Here is a 24,282-nt window from a genome sequence, read left to right on the forward strand (position 1 = left end):
TTGCATGATGCACTCCTATAGACTGGACATAAACAGGGAGGCTATGAGGTGGGGCTCTACCTTCAGAAAGCGTCCACTGACGGGAAGCGGCCGCAGACTGATTTGTGTGAATCACGTTATACTCGCGATATGTACCCGCTGTGCAGCAAATAAAAGTGCCGCGCTGCTTATTCCTAACCTGACTGTTACTTTCAGTCTTGATGGCAGTGAAGCTTTTTGAATATCATCGGCTGGACAGAAACTTCTAGAATAAAATGGATGGCAGAAAGGACGACGGCGAAAGAAGATATCGATAACGGCGTTTATTAGGAAAAGGAATTGATGATTAATAAATGATCAGAACATTCTACAAAAACATAGAAACTCCATAGAAAAGGAAGCGTTAATGTGACGTCAGCAAGATATAAGAAATCCAGAAAGTTACAAATAATCATTTATAAATCCAGTGGTCAGTGAGGACGCCATGTGACGGCATATCTGCTGCCAGATGCTGAGGCTAAGAGGCCGCGTCCTGCTGCTGCGTCATCTTCTCTTGTCTTGCTTCATTTTCTGAGATTTTTTTTTCATAATATTTTCTTTTTGGTGAAACTTGTGTCCTGGTAAGAGGGGAAAAGAAACTTAATTTCAAATTTTCAAATACAAATATTGTTTATCTATCTCATATCGATCGATCCATCTCTTAAATATTAGCATTGGCAAAGCAAGTGGGAAATAATTGGGTAGGGGTGGGGTGCGGACACATCCAGTGTGGGGGTATAGGGTAGGTTTGGGGCTCTGCTGGAGATAAGCCGTTCTCCTCCCATTTACCTTCACGCTGCATCTGTTCTGAGTGTAGGAGCTTCTGATGACATCATATGTTTTTCCTCCTATTCCACATTCAAAAAGTCTCAGGAAAGTCCACAAAGCAGATATCTTTCCATGCTTTGTTTTGTGGACATGGCTCTTGATGAGGCTCTGCAGGGTGTAGATGTGGTTCATGGTGCAGTGGTTTGACATGAAACCTGCTTGGCTTCTGCTGAGGACGTTGTGCTGGATGAGGAAGCTTAGGATCCTCTTATCCAGGATACTGCTGAGGAGTTCCCCCAGGTTACTGCTGACACCTGTCTATTGATAGTTGGCTAGGTTGTACCTGTCTCCGCTTTTGTGTATGGGGGTGACGAGGCCCTGGTTCCAGCTCTGGGGGGAAGTAACCAGCACTCAGCACAACATTGAAGAGCTTTACAGCCTGGGTATCAAGTGGGCTGTATTTTATAATTTCTGAAAGGATCCCACCTGGGCCTTTGGCTTTTTTACTCTATATCAATGAGATCCTCCCTGTTATCTCCTGCAGTGCGATTGATGTATCCAGAGGGTTTCGGAATTTTTTTTATTTTTTTTATTCTATATCCTTCAGTTTTTTCATGATTTCCTTTTGTTCTGGGCTTTGGTCAGCTGGAGGTAGGCTGAAGAGGCCGGTCTGCTGTGATGTTTGTGCCGGTGGTTTGCTTGTGGCTTTGATGTATAGGAGCAGTTGGTTGTGGTCTGACATGTGTCTGTGGGGTGACTATGAAGCCACCAACATTTATGGGGTCCATATCTGTGATGGCATAGTCCACCACACTGCTGCCTACACGGGGGTTAGGGTTTGTCTACCAAGAGAGTCTCTATTCGTCAGGCCATTGAGAATATGAAGTCCGAGGCTTCAGTTTTCTGCCACATTTATAGACTGCTCCGTCATAGCTGTTCATCTATCTATTATCTATCATCTATTATCTATCTATCTATCTATTATCTATCTGTCATCTATCTATCTATCTGTCATCTATCTATCTATCTATCTATCTATCTATTATCTATCTGTCATCTATCTATTATCTATCTCATATCTCTCTCTATATATATATATATATATATCAATTGTAAGCCTGCAAGGGGGGCAGCGTACTGTTCTGGACATTCAGGGAGGCACAGATGATATAAAGTTCACATCACTTTTTATTTAGGCTTCGATTTCAGGAAGTTTACATCAACACATGCTTTTTAGTTGAACCCAGGATTTTGAGTATAGCAGCAACAAATCACAAAACAAAGGCCTTCCCGTCTGGGACTAACTAATAACACAAAGAGTTGGTCTCACCTAGGCTACGGTTGATAAGCTGACGTTCACACAGCATGCAGCCTGTTCCCTGGTCCTCAGTATTCACAGCACCGCGTGCTGTCCTTGCAGGTCTCTACCTACAGCACTCTGTATAGAGTAATCTAAGGGAGCATTCACACGACCGCGTTGGTTTTGCGGTCCGTTTATCACAGATCCGTGTGTTCCGTATGTCTTCAGTTATCTTTCCGTTCCGTAAGTCTGTATAATACGGACGTGGTGCTTCCATGTGTCATCCGTTTTTCACGGTCCGCAAAAAAAACGGAAGGGTTAAAATTGACAAATTTAAATGTCCAACCTATGTCCATTTAATGGGTCAGCTTGCTAGAATTAACTAAGTTGACGAATATGGAATATAGCAGTGCTGAGTTAAAATCGATTAATATAACTTGAAGTAATCGCATTGCGATTCTAACTTAGCTCTGCTATATTCCATGTTCGTTAACTTCGTTAATTCTAGCAAGCCAACCCATTAGAAACCCAGCTCTAAGTTGTAATCGCATTGCGATTTCAACGTAATTCTCAAACCCGACAGTACATTCTAGTATGGAGGCGTTCCCATGGTGATGTGGGCGCTCCATGAGCACGGAAGTCGGCAGAAGCGGCAACCAGTTCTGACCTGGTGTCCCATAATAGGGGCCGTTCTTGTACGAGAATGACGAGCTTCTCCGCATTGATGATGGCCATGATTCTCTTGCAGCCTCCTTTCTCTACTTCCTGGTCCAAGGTGCAGCCACATGTGACTGAAATGGGGTTTCCTAGAATGTTTTCAGTCCAGGGGTCTGCAAAAAACGCATGACATACGGATGCATTTCCATGTGCTATCAGGTTTTCACGGACCCAATGACTTTCTACGGGGCCACGGACCGCAATTTGCGGCCAAGTATAGGACATGTTTTAAAATAAAATGAACGGACGCACGGAACGGACAGCACACGGATGAGAATAAAAGGCATTCCGCAATTTTCGCGGACCCATAGAAATGAATGGGTTCGTGCATTGTCTGCAAGAATTGCGGAATGGACGCCGAACGGACACGGAAGAAAAACACGGTCGTGTGAATGCTCCCTAACGAGGTTAACTGCCTTAAGGTGTTTCAGAGCATAACAGCAAACTGGCCTGGAAGGAAGGGAACGGCTGCTCCCTCTACCAACCTTAACAACCGTTCTGCATTATCCAGGCCCCACGTGTTTCCAAAAAGAATCCTGCCTGAACTACTGAGTTTGTTCAGGCCACAGCACTCCCTGGATTACACTCACTTCACCCAGGTGAGAAATCTGGGTGAAATATACCTTCCTTCCACAAGTGAAAAAAGTAGATTGTCCAGCTTCACCTCGCAGTGCGTATTTTCTTAGGAAACGTGCTTAAAAACCAAACATCAGGCTCATTTCATCAACATGTTTCGGATCAACATATATTACAGATCCTTCCTCAGGACATATGTTGATCCGAAACATGTTGATGAAATGAGCCTGATGTTTGGTTTTTAAGCACGTTTCCTAATAAAATACGCACTGCGAGGTGAAGCTGTACAATCTACTTTTTTCACTATTTCTCAGCCTTGGTTCCGGTTCTGTGTCCGTGCTCCTCGGTGGTGTATGGTGAGTTGAGCTCCAACTTGGTGTTTTTACGTTCCTTCCACAAGTATTCCACCTGCATGACCACATATCCCCCCCTCTTCTCCAGACCGGAGGACTGGGTACCTGTTCCCCACATGCAATGCACCCTTGACAACGCATCTGCATTTGTCTGTAGTTTCCCTGGACTATGTTCCAACACAAAATTAAAATTTTGGAGAGACAGGAACCACCTTGTGACTCTGGCATTTCTCTCCCGGTTTTGTTTCATCCATGTTAGGGCCTGATCCGAGAGCAACTTAAACTTCCTCCCTAACAAATAATATTTAAGGGATTCTAGTGCCCATTTGACCGCTAAACATTCCCTTTCAACTATTGCATAGTTTTTCTCTGCTGGGGTCAGTTTCCTACTTAAATACATAACAGGGTGCTCTTCCCCATTTAGCTCTTGGGGCAGCACCGCCCCTAATCCCAAGTCAGAAGCATCCGTCTGAACTATGAACTCTTTTGTAAAATCCGGGGTCACCAGTACCGGCTGTTGACAGAGGCTAGCCTTCAATGTCTGGAATGACATTTCAGCTTGGGGGGACCACTTTATCATTACAGACTTTCCACCCTTAGTTAGGTCTGTTAGGGGGGCTGCAATGGACGCAAAATGTTCCACAAACCTCCGGTAGTACCCGGTGATGCCTAAGAATGCCCTGACCTGTTTCTTTGTTTGGATTTGCTTAATCAATCCCCAGCCAATAATGTATCCTAGGTACCTGGCTTCCTCTAATCCTAAGGCACATTTCTCGGGGTTGATGTTTAGCCCTGTGTCACTTATAGAGTCCAGAACCTTTTGCACCTTTTTTAAGTGACTCTGCCAATCTGCGCTATAAATGACCACATCGTCCAGATATGCCGCCGTCTACCCTCGATGCGGTCGCAGGATTCTATCCATCAATCTTTGGAAAGTAGCTGGAGCCCTGTGTAACCCAAACGGCATTACCACATACTGGAATAAACCCTCTGGGGTTAGGAATGCTGTTTTCTCTTTGTCTGGTGTTAATGGGATCTGCCAATAACCTTTGGTAAGGTCTAAGGTTGTAATGAATCTAGCCCTCCCTAGATTTCCAATTATTTAATCCACCCTAGGCATGGGGTATGCATCGAATTTAGAAATTTCATTAAATTTCCTGAAGTCTTCAAAAAACCTCCAGATCTCATTGGGTTTTGGGATTAAGACAATAGGACTGGCCCACGCACTCCTAAATTCTTCTATCACTCCTAACTCCACCATTCTCTTTACCTCCTCTGACACAGCCTTCCTACGGGCTTCCGGGATACAGTAAGGTTTTAAGTTTACGATCTTACTGGGTTCAGTGATAATCTGATGGCTAATCAGATGGGTTCGTCCTGGTAGATCAGAAAATTTCTCCCGATTGTGTTGCAAAAACTCTTTTGCCTCTTGTTGTTGTTTCCCTGACAGGGTCTAACCTATTTTCACAGGAGGAATGGGGTGGGATTCCTTCTCTATTATTTTTTTTGAACTTCTGCCAATAGGGACTCCCTATCCTTCCAGGGTTTAAGAAGGTTAATATGATACACCTGGAAAGGCTTTCTTTTCCCCGGCTGATGTATCTTATAGTTAACGTCACTTATTTTTTTCCACTACCTCATAGGGACCTTTCCATTTGTCGAGAATACACCCTACTTTTGGAGGCTTGGGCCTTCTGCAAATGCTCTTTCACTAAGGGCATTACCGTCTCAATACGCTCTTGCATATGGGTTATATGCTCAATAACACTTTTAAAAGGGGTAGTCTCAGTTTCCCACGTTACTTTGGCTATGTCAAGAAGTCCCTGGGGATGTTGGCCATAAACTAACTCAAATGGGGAAAACCCTGTGGAGGCTTGGGATACCTCCCGGATTGCGAACATGAGGTAGGGTAGTAAGCAATCCCAATCTCTGTCATCCCTCTCTACCGCTTTCTTCAACATCTGTTTTAGCGTCTTATTAAATCTTTCGACTAAGCCATCAGTCTGTGGGTGATACACCGAAGTGCGTAATTGCATAATTTTGAATAGCCTGCACATATCCTTCATAACCCCAGACATAAAGGGAGTTCCTTGATCGGTAAGGATCTCCTTGGGGACTCCTGTCCTAGAGAACATAAAAAATAGCTCTCTGGCAATGGTTTTTGAGGCAATGTTTCTTAGGGGGACAGCTTCTGGATAACGAGTGGCATAGTCAACCACGACTAAAATATATTGATGTCCCCTAGCGGATTTTATTACCGGCCCTACAAGATCCACAGCGACTCTCTCAAATGGAATTTCGATAATCGGTAGCGGTACCAGGGGACTCCTGAAATAAGACATGGGTGCACTCAATTGACACATTGGACAGGAGTCACAATAATCTTTTACTTCCCCATAGAGCCCAGGCAAAAAAAAAAACGCCGGAGAATTCTCTACTGGGTTTTTTCTGTCCCCAAATGCCCCACCATAACATGACTTTGAGCTAGGTCTAAGACAATGCGTCAGTAGGATCGAGGCACCAAGAGCTGTTCAACAACCTCTCCGTTACTCTGGGTAACTCGGGAAAAAAGATTATTATTCATGGCAAAATGGGGAAATTGTCGATCAGCCCCTGGTTCCTGAGGTACGCGATTGATGACCTTAACACCTTCTCGGGCATGTACAAGGGTGGGATCCCTTAATTGCGCAGTGCCAACATTTTCACTAGATACTCTTAAGTCAGACAATACTTTCTCAGATAAGGAGGCTTCCTCATCTCCTGCCAGTACCTGTAAAGGAAAACTATTCTCCTCAGGCTCTTTTGGCAACAATTCTGGCTCAACCTCAGACAATTCTTCTACAAACGACTGCGCTGCAGCTCTAAGTGGTTGGCCCCTCCCCCACAACTGCCAGAAGTAGGGAAAGTTGCGCCCGAGGATGGCATTATGCATGAGGTTTTCCACCACACCTACATTATGGTCAATACAGCCATGAGTAGTTTCAAAAGACACCATGGCCACGTGATATGCCTTAACATCCCTGTGGATACACAGCACACCCAGGGATTCCCCATGGATTTTGTCTCTGGTTACATAAGAGGCATGCACCAAAGTTACGAGACTTCCTGAGTCTAGTAGTGCAGTTGTAGGTTTACTATTCACCAGTACACTGCAGAACTGGGGTTCAAGTTTCACCTCCGGGGAAGTCACACAGACCGCTTCAGCAAACAAGGACAGCCGGCCGGCCTCGCACTCCAATGGTTCGGAAGTGAGGGGACAATTAGCGACCACATGCCCCACTTCCCGGCACCTCCAACATTGGGGAGGTCCTGGTTTCGGTGAAGCAAATCGGGGCACGCTTGGGGAAGATCACTAGGGACTCTCCAGTGCCATTTTTCCTGCTTGCCCTATTGGGGACTGTCTCCTAGCCGCTGTAGATTTGGGACCGGCACTCCTGGAAGGAGCACAGGGGAAGGCACTATCCCAAAGATAGTCTTCCGTGGTGAGATATCGATCAACCAGGTTCATCACCAGCTCATCTAGGTATTTGGGGTCTCCCCGCCCCACCCAGTGCTGTAATGTCCTAGGTAATGCAGTCGTAAATCGATCCATTACGACCCTTTCAGTTATTTGGGCTGCTGTGCTCGTCTCAGGTTCTAGACACTTTTTCGTGAGGTGAACCAGGTCGAACATTTGGGACCGAGTAGGTTTGGTTACATCAAAGCGCCAGGTATGCACGCACCGGGCCCGGACAGCAGGGGTTACTCCTAACCGAGCCAGAATTTCCGCTCGTAGCTTAGTATAGTCTCGGACCTCCTGTTGGCCAAGGTCATGATACGCCTTCTGGGGCTCCCCTGATAGGAAAGGTGCCAAGACATCGACCCAATTAGCCACGGAAGGTGTTCCCGCTCTGCTGTGCACTAAAAAATGGTTAGATATGTCTCAATATCGTCCTCCGGGGTTAACTTCTGTAGCGACTGTTGCACAGTTTTCCTGGGATTCCGGGGAGATGTTGGAGCAGTCTGGGAAACAACCGGCAGGGCATTTGTAAGGGCGGCCATTTGTTCTGACAAAAGGTGGTTCGTCTCCTGTTGGCGTAGGTTCGCCTCAGCCTGCGCTTTAATAAACTGGGTTATGGCTGCTTCGATATTAGCGCGTGTCTCCTGCAGACCGATAGTGGGCTTTACCCACGACATCCTTTGGAGCAAAAAATTCTTGCACAGAACAAACGTTAGCAACCGTTATGGCCGCATCCTCCACCAATTGTAAGCCTGCAAGGGGGGCAGCGTACTGTTCTGGACATTCACGGAGGCACAGATGATATAAAGTTCACATCACTTTTTATTTAGGGTTCGATTTCAGGAAGTTTACATCAACACATGCTTTTTAGTGGAACCCAGGATTTTGAGTATAGCAGCAACAAATCACAAAACAAAGGCCTGCCCGTCTGGGACTAACTAATAACACAAAGAGTTGGTCTGCCCTAGGCTACGGTTGGTAAGCTGACGTTCACACAGCGTGTAGCCTGTTCCCTGGTCCTCAGTATTCACAGCACCGCGTGCTGTCCTTGCAGGCCTCTACCTACAGCACTCTGTATAGAGTAATCTAACGAGGTTAACTGCCTTAAGGTGTTTCAGAGCAGAACAACAAACTGGCCTGGAAGGAAGGGAACGGCTGCTCCCTCTACCAACCTTAACAACCGTTTCCGCATAATCCAGGCCCCACGTGTTTCCAAAAAGAATCCTGCCTGAACTACTGAGTTTGTTCAGGCCACAGCACTCCCTGGATTACACTCACTTCACCCAGGTGAGAAATCTGGGGGAAATATACCTTCCTTCCACCAGTATTCCACCTGCATGACCACACTATCTATCTATCTATCTATCTATCTATCTATCTATCTATCTGTCTATTATCTATCTATTATGTATCTATCTAATATCTATCTATTATCTATCTATTTATCTATTATCTATCTATTATGTATCTATCTAATATCTATCTATTATCTATCTATTATCTATCTATCTATTATCTATCTATCTATCTATCTATCATCTATCTATTATCTATCATCTATCTATTATCTATCTATCTAATATCTATCTATTATCTATCTATCATCTATCTATTATCTATCTATCTATCTATCTATCTATTATCTATCTATCTATCTATTATCTATCTATCTGTCTATTATCTATCTATCTATCTATCTATCTATCTATCTATCAATCTATCTATTATCTATCTATTATCTATCTATTATCTATCTATCTATCTATCTATTATCTATCTATCATCTATCTATCTATCTATTATCTATCTATTATCTATCTTTTATCTATCTATCTATTATGTATCTATCTAATATCTATCTATTATCTATCTATTATCTATCTATCTATTATCTATCTATTATGTATCTATCTATCATCTATCTATCATCTATCTATCTATTATCTATTTATCTATCTATTATCTATATATCTATCTATTATCTATCTATCTATCAATCTATCTATTATCTATCTATTATCTATCTATTTATTTATTATCTATCTATTATCTATCTATCTATTATCTATCTATTATGTATCTATCTAATATCTATCTATCTATCTATCTTTTATCTATCTATCTATTATCTATCTATTATCTATCTATTTATTTATTATCTATCTATTATGTATCTATCTAATATCTATCTATCTATCTATCTATTATCTATCATCTATCTATTATCTATCTATCTATCTATCATCTATCTATTTATTTATTATCTATCTATTATCTATATTTTATCTATCTATCTATCATCTATCTATCTATCTATCTATCTATTATCTATCTATTATCTATCTATCTATCTATCTATTATCTATCTATCATCTATCTATCTATCTATCAATTTATCTATTATCTATCTATTATCTATCTTTTATCTATCTATCTATTATGTATCTATCTAATATCTATCTATTATCTATCTATCTATCTATCTATTATCTATCATCTATCTATTATCTATCTATCTATCTATCTATCATCTATCTATCTATTATCTATATTTTATCTATCTATCTCATATCTATCTATTATCTATCTATCTATTATCTATATATCTATCTATTATCTATCTATCATCTATCTATCTATTATCTATCTATTATCTATCTATTTATTTATTATCTATCTATTATCTATCTTTTATCTATCTATCTATCTATTATCTATCATCTATCTATCTATCTATCTATCTATCATCTATCTATCTATTTATTTATTATCTATCTATTATCTATATTTTATCTATCTATCTCATATCTATCTATCTATCTATCTATTATCTATCTATCTATTATCTATCTATCTATTATCTATCTATTATCTATCTATCATCTATCTATCTATCTATCTATCTTTTATCTATCTAATATCTATCTATTATCTATCTTTTATCTATCTATCTATCTATCTGTCTATTATTATATATCATCTATCTATTATCTATTATCTATCTATCTATTTATTTATTATCTTTCTATTATCTATCTATCTATCATCTATCTATTATCTATATATCTATCATCTATCTATTTATTTATTTATTATCTATCTATCTATTTATCTATCATCTATAAATCTATTATCTATCTATTTATCTATCATCTATAAATCTATTATCTATCTATCTGTCTCTCTCCTGTGGTGAACATTACTGTTGGAGTACCTATCAGTATGGAGTATACGTGGTATCCAGCCCCCCCGGTTACACATGCCATAACTATTTGAGGTATGTATTATTGAAAGGTCACGACGTCACTGAGTCTCGTTCCCTGGGGTGAAGCAAGGGTGACACGTTATTTGGGGTGAGGCTCTGGTCCGTGTTCCCCCGTGGCTGCCGGGTCACAGTCTATGCTCCCGGATTACATTTGTGCTGCTGCCTTTTCCTTCTCCTGCAGATTCACTTCTATTATTCTACAGACGATCAATCATTCCTCTCATCATCTGCTGGGAATTATGTGACAATGTGACTCTTGTGGCCCGAGTGTCACTGGGAGTCTGAAGCCACCACTCAATGTGCAGTTCTTACTGATTAAGATACATATTTTTGGTGGTAATTTCTGCCATTGATCCCCCTCTGGTCACCGTCCATGTTGTGGGACTATTTGTGCACTTCTACTAAGTATTTGGTGGCTGCAAATTTGAGCTGAAGGTTTTGCAGCTTCGCCTTCGATTAAAGCGAATGGGGCCCGCCGCGAACTTGTGGTTCGCAAACATTTGATCTCGTTTACGCTTTCACGAACAATCCCGGCCGATGTTCGTCCATCACTATTAATTATGCCCCCATAGTGCTCATACTAGTAATTATGTTCCCCATGGTCCCTCAGTACTAATACTTCTCCTTATTGTGTCACTAGAAAAATGCAGCCTGTATGTGCCAGTATAAAATACCTCCTTATAATATCACCAGTACAAATAATACCCCCATACAATGTGCGCCAGTACTAAAAAATACCACCTTACCTTTCAGATCAGACCCCCATATCAGCTCTTCAGCTCAAATCCCCATATCAGACCTCATATTAGACCCCATATCAGATCAGACCCCCATATCAGATCCTAAGATCAGATCCCATATGAGATCCTCAGATCAGATCCCGTATCAGATCCTGAGATGAGACCCCCATATCAAACCTTAGATGAGACCCCCATGTTAGACCTTCATGTTATACCCCAATATCAGGACTTCAGATCAGCCCCCTTTTAGACCTTCATGTCAGACCCCTGCATCAAACCTCAGATCCGGCATCCATGTAAGAACCCTCACCACCATCTGAGACCTCCGATGAAACCCCTATTAGACCTCCATGTCAGACTACCCAATTTTAGACCTCAGATCAGACCCCCATTAGACCTCCATGTCAGACCCCCCCATATTAGACCTCAGATCAGACCCTCTATAGTCTCCTGACTGCGTGCAGCTTCAGGTCATAGTGCCACACTACGTCCTTTGACTGTATGCAGTAAGGACTCTGCAGTGCAGCCAGGAGAAAACCAGGGAGGTAACTTTTTTATGAGTTTTCATGGAAATTGTAAACTTTTCTTAGCTTTGGAATATAAATGGTAGTTTTACAGACACAGAACTGAATTCTTTGTCATTAAATGATTCTAAATACACGTATGAAGTTCCATGATCAGCTCATCTCATTATACATGGACAACCTTGTCTACAAAAACAGCAAAGTGTGAATAAAGTCCAGCCCAATCTTCAAAAAATCATTGTCTTTATTTCAATCCTCTGAAAAAACATCATCCAGAAAATACTGATGAATTATAGCAAACCTGAGGTCATTATTAAGGACTAGTTGTGCCTGAAATGAGTCAACCGGGAGTTTCTCTGGCTTCACATTTGTCTGCTATAGTCCATCAATATTGTGTGGATGATGTTTTTAATGGATTAACATAAAGGCAACAGTTTTATGAAGAAGATTGTGCAGGTCTTCATTCAAAATTAACGGATTCTACTAACAAAAATGCCACCAAAGTGAAATCATCTTCCTGTGTCACAAAATGTGCATCACAAAATACTATTCAGGGGGGAACTAACTCTCCTGCAGATGAGATGCTGGCTTATTTAATATCAAAGTCATGTCTCAAGGCTTATTTTAAGAGCTGAACATTGACTTATAGGATGGCTGCCTTACATCTGGTCGCATTAGAGGCAGAGCTTGTTAAGAGCTCATTTGCATCCTTTCCCTCCCAAAATACTATTCTTTACCCGAAAATGTTTGTGATATCACTGTATTTGGAGCTGGTAGCTTCTAATATGTTTGGAGTCTAGAACAAATTATTATCAGATGTTACCTGTAATCCCGAGATTACTTCTTAAATCTTTGGATCAATTCTTTTGCTTCGTTTCTCTGAATCGGATCATTATTCAAAAAGGGCTGCAGTGAATGACAAGGAGTCAGATTACTTAGCAGATCCTGGACTGGGGTCTTGAGTTCTCCATCATTGGGGAGGTGGAAACACAACACCAGATGGTTCCACACACACCTTGGCAAAAAAGTACGCGCTTTACGCCAAGTTCTAGGTCTAGATCTGGATCTGCGTGGTTTCTGTAGGTCAGAGCATCTAGCTGTGCAAGAATTCCCAAATATCTTTAAACTTAATGAATTTGAGGTGGATTCTGGTCTCCAGTACAAGGTCTCATCTATCCAAGAGACAACATCTTGACTATTTGGCTTGTTGGACACCATCGGGAGGTCAATCAAGTCTATGGTGTCAGGACTGTGCACTAGGATGTAATGGGCAATCTCCTGCTTGTAGACATCAGTGCCCAATATCCTGAGCTGGGGTTCTCTACCATTACAGTGCTGTGTCTTGTATCTAGATAACAGATCAGACAGTGGGAAAGAGAATTTAAAGTTCCCATAACGAGAAGCCGATTTATCAAATGCTGGAGAGTTAGCAAATTGTTCCATCATCTCTTTACGGAAAGTCGCAAAGTCTTCTGCTTTTACCACCGTCTTCATTTTCTTATAAACCTGAAGACGGCCCATTTGAATGTTATCCAAGGAGACCTCTGCACTCCAGAAGGAAAGGGCATTAAATTCGGGTCTTTCATGTTTTCTTCCCTTGAAGGACTGTGAGTCCAGAATTTTCTTAGCACCTTCCTGGGAGGTGACATGCTGAAGAGTACAGACAGGAAATTCTAGAGGAACATGAAGAAACATATCAAATATGACACTCTCAATATTGCTCTTCATAGATTGCCCTGCAGCTTTTAACTTCTTCTTATTAGTTGATAAATGTAAATAGATGTCATCAATCGAGAGAAGATTTCCTCTTTTATAGTAGCCTCTGGATGTCCTAGAAGTTTTGATTTCCATTAGACTGTACTCCTGAAAACATGAAGCCATCACTACTGCTGATGCTGCTGCCCCCTCTTTCTCACACTCTCTGTCCCTTTCTCTAAGAGCACAGATCAAGTAATGAAACTTAAAGCAAACAGGAAATCACAAAAACCAAAAGGATGTGTCATAAAAGAAAGCCAGACAACAACTTTCATAAGACATACATGTAGCCTTGGAGAATGACGTGAAAGGTAGGAAAGAGAGGAATCATCGAGAGCAAAGGGTGATGAGGTAGACAGGTGTTTTAAAAGAAAAAAAACATTGAGTGATACCAAAAAGTGTCTAAAATGATTAATGAATGTGGTAAGAAATAATTTTCATATTTGCCTGAGCTTCACTTGAATTTAAAGGGTCATATACCTCTACATGTAAGCTATGAAATCAGGTTACTTCTAATTTTAAGTTCACTAGAGGATGGACAGTACACCGCTAGAAAACCATGGTCTGGATATATAATATACTACTGACTACTAGAGGATGGACAGTACACCGCTAAATAACCATGGACTGGACATATAAGATACCACTGACCACTAGAGGATGGACAGTAAACCGCTAGATAACCATGGACTGGACATAGAATAAACCACTGACCAGTAGAGGATGGACAGTACACCGCTAGATATCCATAGACTGAACATATAATATACCACTGACCACTAGAGGATGGACAGTAAACCGCTAGATAACCATGGACTGGACATATAATATACCACTGACCACTAGAGGATGGACAGTACACCGCTAGATAACCATAGACTGAACATATAATATACCACTGACCACTAGAGGATGGACAGTACACCGCTAGATAACCATGGACTGGACATATAATATACCACTGACCACTAGAGGACGGACAGTACACCACTAGATAACCATGGACTGGACACATAATATACCTCTGACCACTAGAGGATGCACAGTATACCGCTAGATAACCATGTACTGGACATATAATATACCACTGACCACTAGAGGACGGACAGTACACCGCTAGATAACCATAGACTGAACATATAATATACCACTGACCACTAGAGGATGGACAGTACACCGCTAGATAACCATGGACTGGACATATAATATACCACTGACCACTAGAGGACAGACAGTACACTGCTAGATAACCATGGACTGGACATAGAATAAACCACTGACCACTAGAGGATGGACAGTACACCGCTAGATAACCATAGACTGAACATATAATATACCACTGACCACTAGTGTCACAACCAGACAGCTGAGAAGCTCTGACAGAGGCCTTTCAGAACCTCCTCTTTGAGTTTCTGTGTTGTGGTATTCAGCTCCTCCTCTCGTTAGCCTCTCTCAGCTGTCATGTGTTGGACTAATTGCTTCCCTTTAAATTCTTCCCCAGAAGGCTTTTCTGGGCGGCTTATATTTCTTCCTGGAGTGTGTGTGCATGCCCATCTGGTTCTCCTCTCCTCTACAAAGTTAAGTGTTAAACTGTTATCTGTTATTTTCTGTTTGCTGGATCCTAGGTGACCCTGACTCCCTCCGTGTCTGGTGTAGGGAGCCGGTGGTCGTGTCCCCTCACTATTGTAGGGTGCTCAGGGGTTACATAGTCAAGGTACGTGGATATGCATACCTCCACCATTCGGATCTATGCATAGGCTAAGCAGCCAGGGAAAGTGCCAGGTCTTCTACAGGGGTCTCCCTTTTGTTCCTTAGCTGTTGGATTCAGCGAGTCATTTATGCATGTTGTTTTGCCTTGTTACCTGTACACATTCCGTGACATTATAAGCCGCCAAAACCGTCTTAAGCATGGATCCGGTTTCACTTTTGGCTGAACGCTTCCAGGGTCTTTCATTGGAGGTAGCTGACCTCCGTAAGACTTTTTCTCAGCTTCAAGTGACCGGTTCAGCTTGCTGTTCATGGAGTTTGTTCTGAGCCTAAGATCTCGCTCCCGGATACGTTCTCCGGGGGTAGTGAGAATTTTGTGCGTTTTAGAGAGGCTTGCAAACTCCATTTTCGCCTTCTTCCCCTTTCCTCTGGAGATGAGGAACGGAGGGTGGGGATCATTATATCGCTGCTCAGAGGTAACGCTCAGTCCTGGGCCTTTTCGCTGCCGGAGGGGGCACGGCCTCTCCGTTCAGTGGATGAATTCTTTTTAGCCCTGGGTCAGATATATGATGATCCGGATCGTATTGCTCTGGCGGAGTCTAGACTACGTCTATTATGCCAGGGTAAACAATCCGCAGAAATATACTGCTCAGAATTTCGGAGATGGGCAGCTGATACTGGTTGGAATGATGCTGCACTCCGAAGTCAATTTTGCCATGGTCTTTCAGAGGGATTGAAAGATGCATTTGCCTTTCATGAAAGGCCTATTTCTTTGGACTCTGCTATGTCTCAGGCCGTTCGTATTGACAGGCGTCTTAGAGAGAGAGGAGAGATCTCTCCTTCCTGTCATACTCGGTCCCAGGACTGTGCAGCGGTCCCATTCTGTGCGCAGGGGTCTCAGTCGCTGTCAGCCCCTTCTGAGCAGGAGCCCATGCAGCTGGGGTTGATTGCTTCTGACAATAGAAGATTCAGCCCGCATGGGACGGTTTGTTTTTGTTGTGGAGGTATTAATCATTTGGCAAATATTTGTCCCTCTAGGAGATTCAGGCAGTTCTCTGGGTATAATAAAGAAACAAAGAGGAAAAAATCTTTGAAAAATGTTCCGTCTGTTACTATTGGCAGGGTTGAGGCGGAAATTGAAGGTTTTCCGTTTGCTTGTAGTTCCCGTTTTGTCCTGCCGGCTAGGGTGGCGCTAGAGAGCAAGAACATTTTTTGTGAGATTTTTGTGGATAGTGGAGCAGCGGTCAATCTCATTGATAATCAATTTGCGATAACTCATGGTTTCCAGGTGTGCGCTTTGAGAAAGGATATTCCTGTTTTTGCTATCGATTCCGCTCCACTTTCTCAGAAATCATTAAAGGGCATAGTTCACAATATCCGTTTAATTGTGAGTGATGCTCATGTTGAGGATGTGTCATGTTTCGTCCTTAGCGGTTTGCCCACCCCTCTAGTGTTGGGGCTGCCCTGGCTCACTAAACATAACCCCACCATTGATTGGCAAGCGAAGCAAATAAATGGTTGGAGTGACTTTTGCAGAGAGAATTGCCTCATGACATCTGTTTCTGAGGTTGCTACTAAGACTATACCATCTTTTCTCTCTGAATTTTCGGATGTCTTCTCTGAGAGTGGAGTTCAGGATTTGCCCCCGCACAGGGAGTACGATTGCCCTATTAATCTCATCCCAGATGCCAAGCTGCCTAAATCTCGTTTATACAATCTTTCCCAACCTGAGAGGATCGCTATGCGTGCTTATATCTCTGAGAGTCTGAGAAAGGGACACATACGACCCTCGAAGTCACCTGTTGCCGCTGGTTTTTTCTTTGTTAAGAAAAAAGATGGTTCTTTAAGACCTTGTCTGGATTTCAGGGAGCTGAACAATATCACAATTCGTGACCCTTATCCGCTTCCTCTGATCCCGGACCTATTTAACCAGGTTGTTGGGGCTAAAGTCTTTTCCAAATTAGATTTAAGAGGGGCATACAACCTGGTCAGGGTCAGAGAAGGGGACGAATGGAAGACCTTGGCCTTCAATACCCCTGAGGGCCATTTTGAAAACTTGGTTATGCCTTTTGGTTTGATGAATGCCCCAGCCGTTTTTCAGCATTTCGTGAACAGCATTTTTTATCATTTGATGGGAAAATTTGTATTGGTGTATTTGGATGACATTTTGATTTTTTCTCCCGATTTCAAAACTCATAAGGAACATTTACGTCAGGTCTTGCTCATTCTGCGGGAGAATAAATTATATGCGAAACTGGAAAAATGTGTGTTTGCGGTTCCAGAAATTCAATTTCTGGGGTTTCTTCTCTCCGCTTCTGGTTTTCGCATGGACCCCGAGAAGGTCCGCGCTGTGCTTGAGTGGGAGCTTCCTGAGAATCAAAAGGCGCTGATGCGTTTTTTGGGCTTTGCCAATTATTACAGGAAGTTCATTTTGAATTATTCTTCTATTGTTAAACCACTCACTGATATGACCAGAAAGGGGGTAGATTTTTCTTCTTGGTCAGTAGAGGCGCGTAAGGCTTTTTCTGATATCAAGGAGAGTTTTGCTTCCGCTCCCATCTTGGTGCAACCTGATGTTTCTTTACCCTTCATAGTTGAGGTTGATGCTTCTGAGGTGGGTGTGGGGGCGGTCTTGTCTCAGGGTTCCTCTCCTGCCAATTGGCGACCGTGTGCCTTTTTCTCAAGAAAACTCTCCTCCGCAGAGAGAAATTACGATGTGGGAGATAGGGAATTGTTGGCCATCAAGTTGGCTTTTGAGGAATGGCGCCATTGGCTAGAGGGAGCCAGACACCCTATTACCGTATTTACTGACCATAAAAATCTGGCCTACTTGGAGTCAGCCAAGCGTCTGAACCCGAGACAGGCCAGATGGTCGTTGTTCTTTTCTAGGTTTAATTTTGTTGTCACGTTCCGCCCTGGAGTTAAGAATGTGAAGGCAGATGCCCTGTCACGTTGTTTTCCGGGAGGCGGGAATTTTGAAGACCCGGGTCCCATTTTGGCTGAAGGTGTGGTGGTCTCTGCTCTTTTTCCTGAATTGGAGGCAGAGGTGCAGGCAGCCCAGTCAGAGGCTCCTGATCTTTGTCCTCCTGGGAGGTTGTTTGTGCCTCTCGCTTTAAGACACAAGATTTTTAAAGAACACCACGATACGGTCCTTGCTGGGCACCCGGGGGTAAGAGCCACACTGGATCTCATCGCTCGGAGATTCTGGTGGCCTGCGCTTCGTAAGTCGGTTGAGGGTTTTGTGGCAGCCTGCGAGACTTGCGCTCGTGCCAAAGTCCCTCATTCACGGCCATCAGGTCCTCTCCTTCCCTTACCCATTCCTTCCCGTCCTTGGACACATCTGTCCATGGACTTCATAACGGACCTGCCTCGTTCCTCGGGGAAGACTGTGATTCTGGTGGTGGTGGACCGTTTTAGCAAAATGGTGCATTTCATCCCTTTTCCTGGTTTGCCCAATGCTAAGACGCTGGCGCAGGCATTTGTTGATCACATTGTCAAATTGCACGGTATTCCTTCAGACATAGTCTCTGATAGGGGCACTCAGTTTGTTTCCAGATTCTGGAAGGCTTTCTGTTCTCGCTTGGGGGTTCGGTTGTCATTCTCTTCTGCTTTCCACCCGCAGTCGAATGGTCAGACAGAGCGCGTCAATCAGAATCTGGAGACATATCTGCGTTGTTTTGTGGCGGAGAATCAAGAGGATTGGTGTTCTTTTTTGTCCCTTGCTGAGTTTGCTTTAAATAACCGTCGTCAGGAGTCCTCTGATAAGTCACCATTTTTTGGTGCATATGGGTTTCATCCACAGTTTGGGACTTTCTCGGGAGAGGGGTCTTCTGGTTTACCTGATGAGGACAGATTCTCCTCGTCTTTGTCATCTATTTGGCAAAAGATTCAAGATAATCTAAAGAGCATGAGTGAGAGATATAAGCGTGTGGCTGATAAGAGACGTGTGCTTGGTCCGGACCTGAATGTTGGTGATCTGGTGTGGTTGTCTACCAAGAATATCAAATTGAAGGTTCCCTCCTGGAAGTTGGGTCCTAGGTTTATTGGGCCTTACAAAATCCTGTCTGTCATCAATCCTGTTGCATACCGTCTTGATCTTCCTCAGACTTGGAAGATCCATAATGTTTTTCATAAGTCCTTATTGAAACCTTATGTTCAACCCATTGTACCCTCGCCTTTGCCTCCTCCTCCGATTATGGTTGATGGGAATTGTGGATTCTCGTCTTGTCCGCGGTTCTCTTCAGTACCTTGTTCACTGGGAGGGGTATGGTCCTGAGGAGAGGATGTGGGTCCCAGTGACGGACATTAAAGCCTCTCGTCTCATCAGGGCTTTCCATAGGTCCCATCCTGAGAAGGTGGGTTCTGAGTGTCCGGAGTCCACTCGTAGAGGGAGGGGTACTGTCACAACCAGACAGCTGAGAAGCTCTGACAGAGGCCTTTCAGAACCTCCTCTTTGAGTTTCTGTGTTGTGGTATTCAGCTCCTCCTCTCCTTAGCCTCTCTCAGCTGTCATGTGTTGGACTAATTGCTTCCCTTTAAATTCTTCCCCAGAAGGCTTTTCTGGGCGGCTTATATTTCTTCCTGGAGTATGTGTGCATGCCCATCTGGTTCTCCTCTCCTCTACTAAGTTAAGTGTTGAACTGTTATCTGTTATTTTCTGTTTGCTGGATCCCAGGTGACCCTGACTCCCTCCGTGTCTGGTGTAGGGAGCCGGTGGTCGTGTCCCCTCACTATTGTAGGGTGCTCAGGGGTTATATAGTCAAGGTACGTGGATATGCATACCTCCACCATTCGGATCTATGCATAGGCTAAGCAGCCAGGGAAAGTGCCAGGTCTTCTACAGGGGTCTCCCTTTTGTTCCTTAGCTGTTGGATCCAGCGAGTCATTTATGCATGTTGTTTTGCCTTGTTACCTGTACACCTTCCGTGACATCATGAGATTGAACTATCTGCTGCTACTGCTGCTGCTTCTTCTGCTGCTTGTGGTAGCAGAGATGGGTGACTTGGCAGGAAGCAGAGATTGGCCCCAAGATCAGACATGTGGACGGCAGGCATCTGATCACCGACAGCTGCTGCAAGCTGCATACACAGTATAGCCTGGTAATAAAGCAATTTTGCCTCCCTTGCGGCATCAGGAAAACATTCCTCCATTTTGCTTTGATATTGAGGGTCTAAAAGCATGGCTATCCAGTAATGATCAGATTTCTTGATGCTAAATGCCTGTCAATGCTTGATTTTTTTTTTTTATGACTGATGTAAAAGATTAAAATCAGACATCATACAGTACATGAGAATCTCTTTCTATTAGCTAGAACCAGCCTTGTACCTCACATGGAACCAGCAACTCATTGCTCCAATTGTTTTGAAAGATTGTCTTCAGCCTGGCAGTTCAGGGTATGTCCTTTCTACTGTAGCTCTTTCTTTGTAACTGCCACAGCTTCTAATAGAAGACATGCCTGCCCTGCTTTTGTTGGGAATGTCAGGATGTCCATGGAGGAGGTGGATAAGCACCTAGTCTGGGAATCAGACCAACAAAAACGTGGAGGTGTCAATAGGAACTATTTGATCCAATGTCCCTGCAAGCAGTATATTGGGAGGACAAAACGATCCCTTAAAGTCAAAATAAGCGAACATTTGCGAAATATTAAAAATGGTTACATGAAGCATGCACTATCAAGGCATTTTAAAGAATTTCATGATAAAAACCTGAAAAGTATGTCCTTTAAGGCGTTACAAAAAATTGACCAACATTGGCGTGGTGGCAAGCACATAGAAAGAATGTCCAGAGCCGAATCAAGACTCATCTTTGATTTTGGCAGCCTCATTCCAATGGGTTTGAACGCTGAATTAGAGATTTTTTGGCTTTTTGTGAACTTGGGCTGCATGTCTAGCATCCGATGGAGAGTCTCATGTCAAGGCTGTTTACCAGCACTGAGACTCCCCCTCTGGGCCAGACATGTACCCCTTTTACCATTATTATCACAGGCCAAATCTCTTGAATGTCAAATTTACAACCAATTCCCTTTATCTTTTCTAATGATATATTTTTGTGCTCCATTATGATTTTACATGATTTTATATTACATATTTTATCATCATTGAAGTTTATGTATGAATTTTATATATGGATTCCAACATTTTTAATGGTTTTTACAGTTATTTATGAATTTTTATCTAAAGCAATATGATACAACATTCATCTTTTCTGGGTGGTGATTATTCATTATAAGGTATAATATTTTCAAAAAAACGCACAAAGAAATAAAAAACGCAGCCGAAAAAAACGCATAAAATCACACCTATAGGAACAAAGCTGAATCCTGGATTACTGATTCCACACCATCAATTTGGACAGACCTGGGCCAGTCCAAAATGGGAGAGTAGCTGCCACTGAGGAAGGGGTAAGAGGTCCCCGAAACGCATCTGGCATGAACCAGCGTACTGCTCCCTTTGGACAAGAAAGAGGCCTCTACACGAATATCTGCAGAAAATTTGAAAAATATCTCTTCGGTCAATTTCCGAAAGATTGGAGCGCTCCGAATCTCGTAACAGTTTCTTTCATTCGAAATCTCGGCAACAAGTCCCGCGATACTTCCTGAGGTGAATCACACGCTACAGCTTTGGAAGAGACTACGTGACATGCTGACGTCCGTACGAACAAGTTAGAGACAACTAACACAGTAGCGCTTGTTCAATAGAACATTTCCTTCAATATCCAGGTCTGGAAGGCCGCAATTTTGAATACATTGCCTCGACCAAGGAGAAGGTAAGACCCTATACAGGGTTACATTGACCTACCATTTGCAATCAGATAGGACTCTTATTTCCCACAGAGAATTGTGTGTTGGGGAACAGACTATACTTTTTCCAAGGAATATAGAACCATTTGTCTGCGTTGATTCACACCACTGACCCCCAGCCATATTTTCATGAATTTGCACATCTTCAGGTGACATATTGCAATTTTTTATTGGGATTTTACTGTGTATTGTATTCTATTGTCTATTGTTTTAAATATTAAATGTATGTGATCACTTTATATTGTATTAAGCATTGATTTTATCCACACAGTCCATAATTTTCTCTTTATTGTCAATAGGAACTAGCCTCATTGCTGCAGTGTGCCGTGAAAGACATGTACTATCCCTGTCTGTAACAGCTGCTCCAGATGTCCATGGTGGTGTGCACCTTGCCAGACAGCGACAATTCCATGGCCCATGTTCTCCTCCACATGACAATACAAGGCAGGAATGGCTTTTTTTGGAGAAATAATGACAGCTAGGTATCTTCCATTGAGGCTGAGCACATACCATCAGTTCTCTAAAGGCAGCGGAATCCACTGTGTGATACGGCAGCACTGCCAGAAACTTGGCCAGTTGAGAGTTAATCTTGCACACTATCGTATTGCTAGGCGTGTAGAGTTGTTTCCTGACGACACATTACCTTATTGATGGCTGACTATGGAGCAGAGGAGGAGGAGTCTCAGATGGAGAAGCAGTAACTAATGATGACGATGACAAGGACACTACACTACATGTGGATGCAGCCTAGCTGCCGTAAAATAGTCGTTAAATAAGGATTTTAACAAGCCCAAAAAAAAATGTGTTTTGTAGTGACAGAAGCCCTTTAAGTATGGTTTCCATTAATTTCCCCACTATTGATGTCAGGCTTACTGGCCTATAGTTGACCGATTCCTCCCTACTACCTTTCTTGTGAATGGGCACATTTGCTAATTTCCAATCTTTTGGGACGACTCCTGTTACCAGTGATTGGTTAAATAAATGGTTTTGCTAGTTCACCACTAAGCTCTTTTAATAGCTTTGGGTGTAACCCATTAGGCCCCTGTGACTTATTTGTATTCATTTTAGACAGCTGACTTAGAACCTCTTCCTCTGTAAAACCACATGCATCAAAAGATTCATTAGTCTTCCTTCCTAACTGAGGTCCTTTTCCTTCATTTTCCTTTGTCAAAACTGAACAGAAGTATTCAATCAGGCAGTCAGCTAGTTCTTTATCTTCTTCCATATACCTTTCTTCTTTTGTTTTTAATTTGGTAATTCCTTGTTTTAGTTTCCTTTTTTCATTTATGTATCTGAAGAATGTCTTATCGCCTTTTTTCACTGACTGAGCTAATTTCTCTTCTGCCTGTGCTTTACAAGCTCTTATAACTTGCTTGGCCTCTCTCTGCCTAATCTTATACATTTTCCTGTCATCCTCATTTTCTTTTTTTTTTATAATTACTAAATGCTATCTTTTTGTTTTTAATGATTTTGGCCACTTCTGCTGAGTACCACAGTGGTATCTTCCTTTTTTTTGCTTTTACTGACAAGCCTAATGCAATTTTCTGTTGCCTTCAATAGTGCCACTTTTAAGTAGTCCCATTTCTCCTGGACTCCAATGAAACTGTTCTAGTCTGATAGGGACTCGTATACCACTAATCTAATTTTAGAAAAGTCAGTTTTTCTAAAATCAAAAACTTTTGGTTTTGTGTGGTGTGACTCAGTCACTGTACTTATAGTAAACCACACTGACTTGTGATCACTAGATCCCAAGCTTTCCCCTACAGTAATATCAGATACCAAATCCCCATTTGTGAATACTAAATCTAAAATGGCCTCCTTCCCGGTTGGCTCCTCCACTACTTGCTGTAGAGATAATCCCAGTAGGGAATTTGGAATATCTGTACTCCTGGCAAAACTAGCTATTTTGGTTTTCCAGTTTACATCAGGAAGATTAAAGTCTCCCATAATGATAACTTCCCCTTTCAATGTCATTTTAGCTATTCCCTCAACTATTAGATCATCTAATTCTTTGACTATATATCACACCTACACGAGTTACCTTATGATTATCAAGCTGCAACGTAACCCAAACTGACTTTAAATTGGTCTTGCTAACTTGTATTAAATTAGATTTTATGCTATCTTTCACATACAGGGCCACCCTTCCCCCTTTCTTGCTTTCTCTGTCTTTCCTATATAGAGAGAACCCTGGTATTGTTATATCCCAGTCATTACTCCCATTGAACCATGTCTCAGTAACAGCCACTAAATCTATATTCT

The 24,282-nt window shown here is 42.5% G+C and overlaps 1 protein-coding gene across 1 annotated transcript; it reads right to left on the bottom strand.

Moving 5' to 3' along the window:
• Positions 1–296: 296 nt before the first annotated feature.
• Positions 297–13,678, bottom strand: LOC122934135. The gene is made up of 2 exons (XM_044289353.1): positions 12,584–13,678; positions 297–596 (listed from the first exon to the last, which is right to left on the bottom strand). The coding sequence occupies exon 1, from the start codon at positions 13,639–13,641 to the stop codon at positions 12,598–12,600; it is 1,044 nt and encodes a 347-aa protein (XP_044145288.1). The 5' UTR covers positions 13,642–13,678; the 3' UTR covers positions 297–596; positions 12,584–12,597.
• Between the last annotated feature and the right edge of the window lie 10,604 nt (positions 13,679–24,282).

The sequence above is a fragment of the Bufo gargarizans genome, chromosome 1 (assembly GCF_014858855.1).
Source record: "Bufo gargarizans isolate SCDJY-AF-19 chromosome 1, ASM1485885v1, whole genome shotgun sequence".
Lineage (NCBI taxonomy): Eukaryota > Metazoa > Chordata > Amphibia > Anura > Bufonidae > Bufo > Bufo gargarizans.

Excerpts from the sequence above, each read along its gene's own strand:
- LOC122934135 (XM_044289353.1), bottom strand. The coding sequence starts at position 13,641 with ATGGCTTCATGTTTTCAGGAGTACAGTCTAATGGAAATCAAAACTTCT.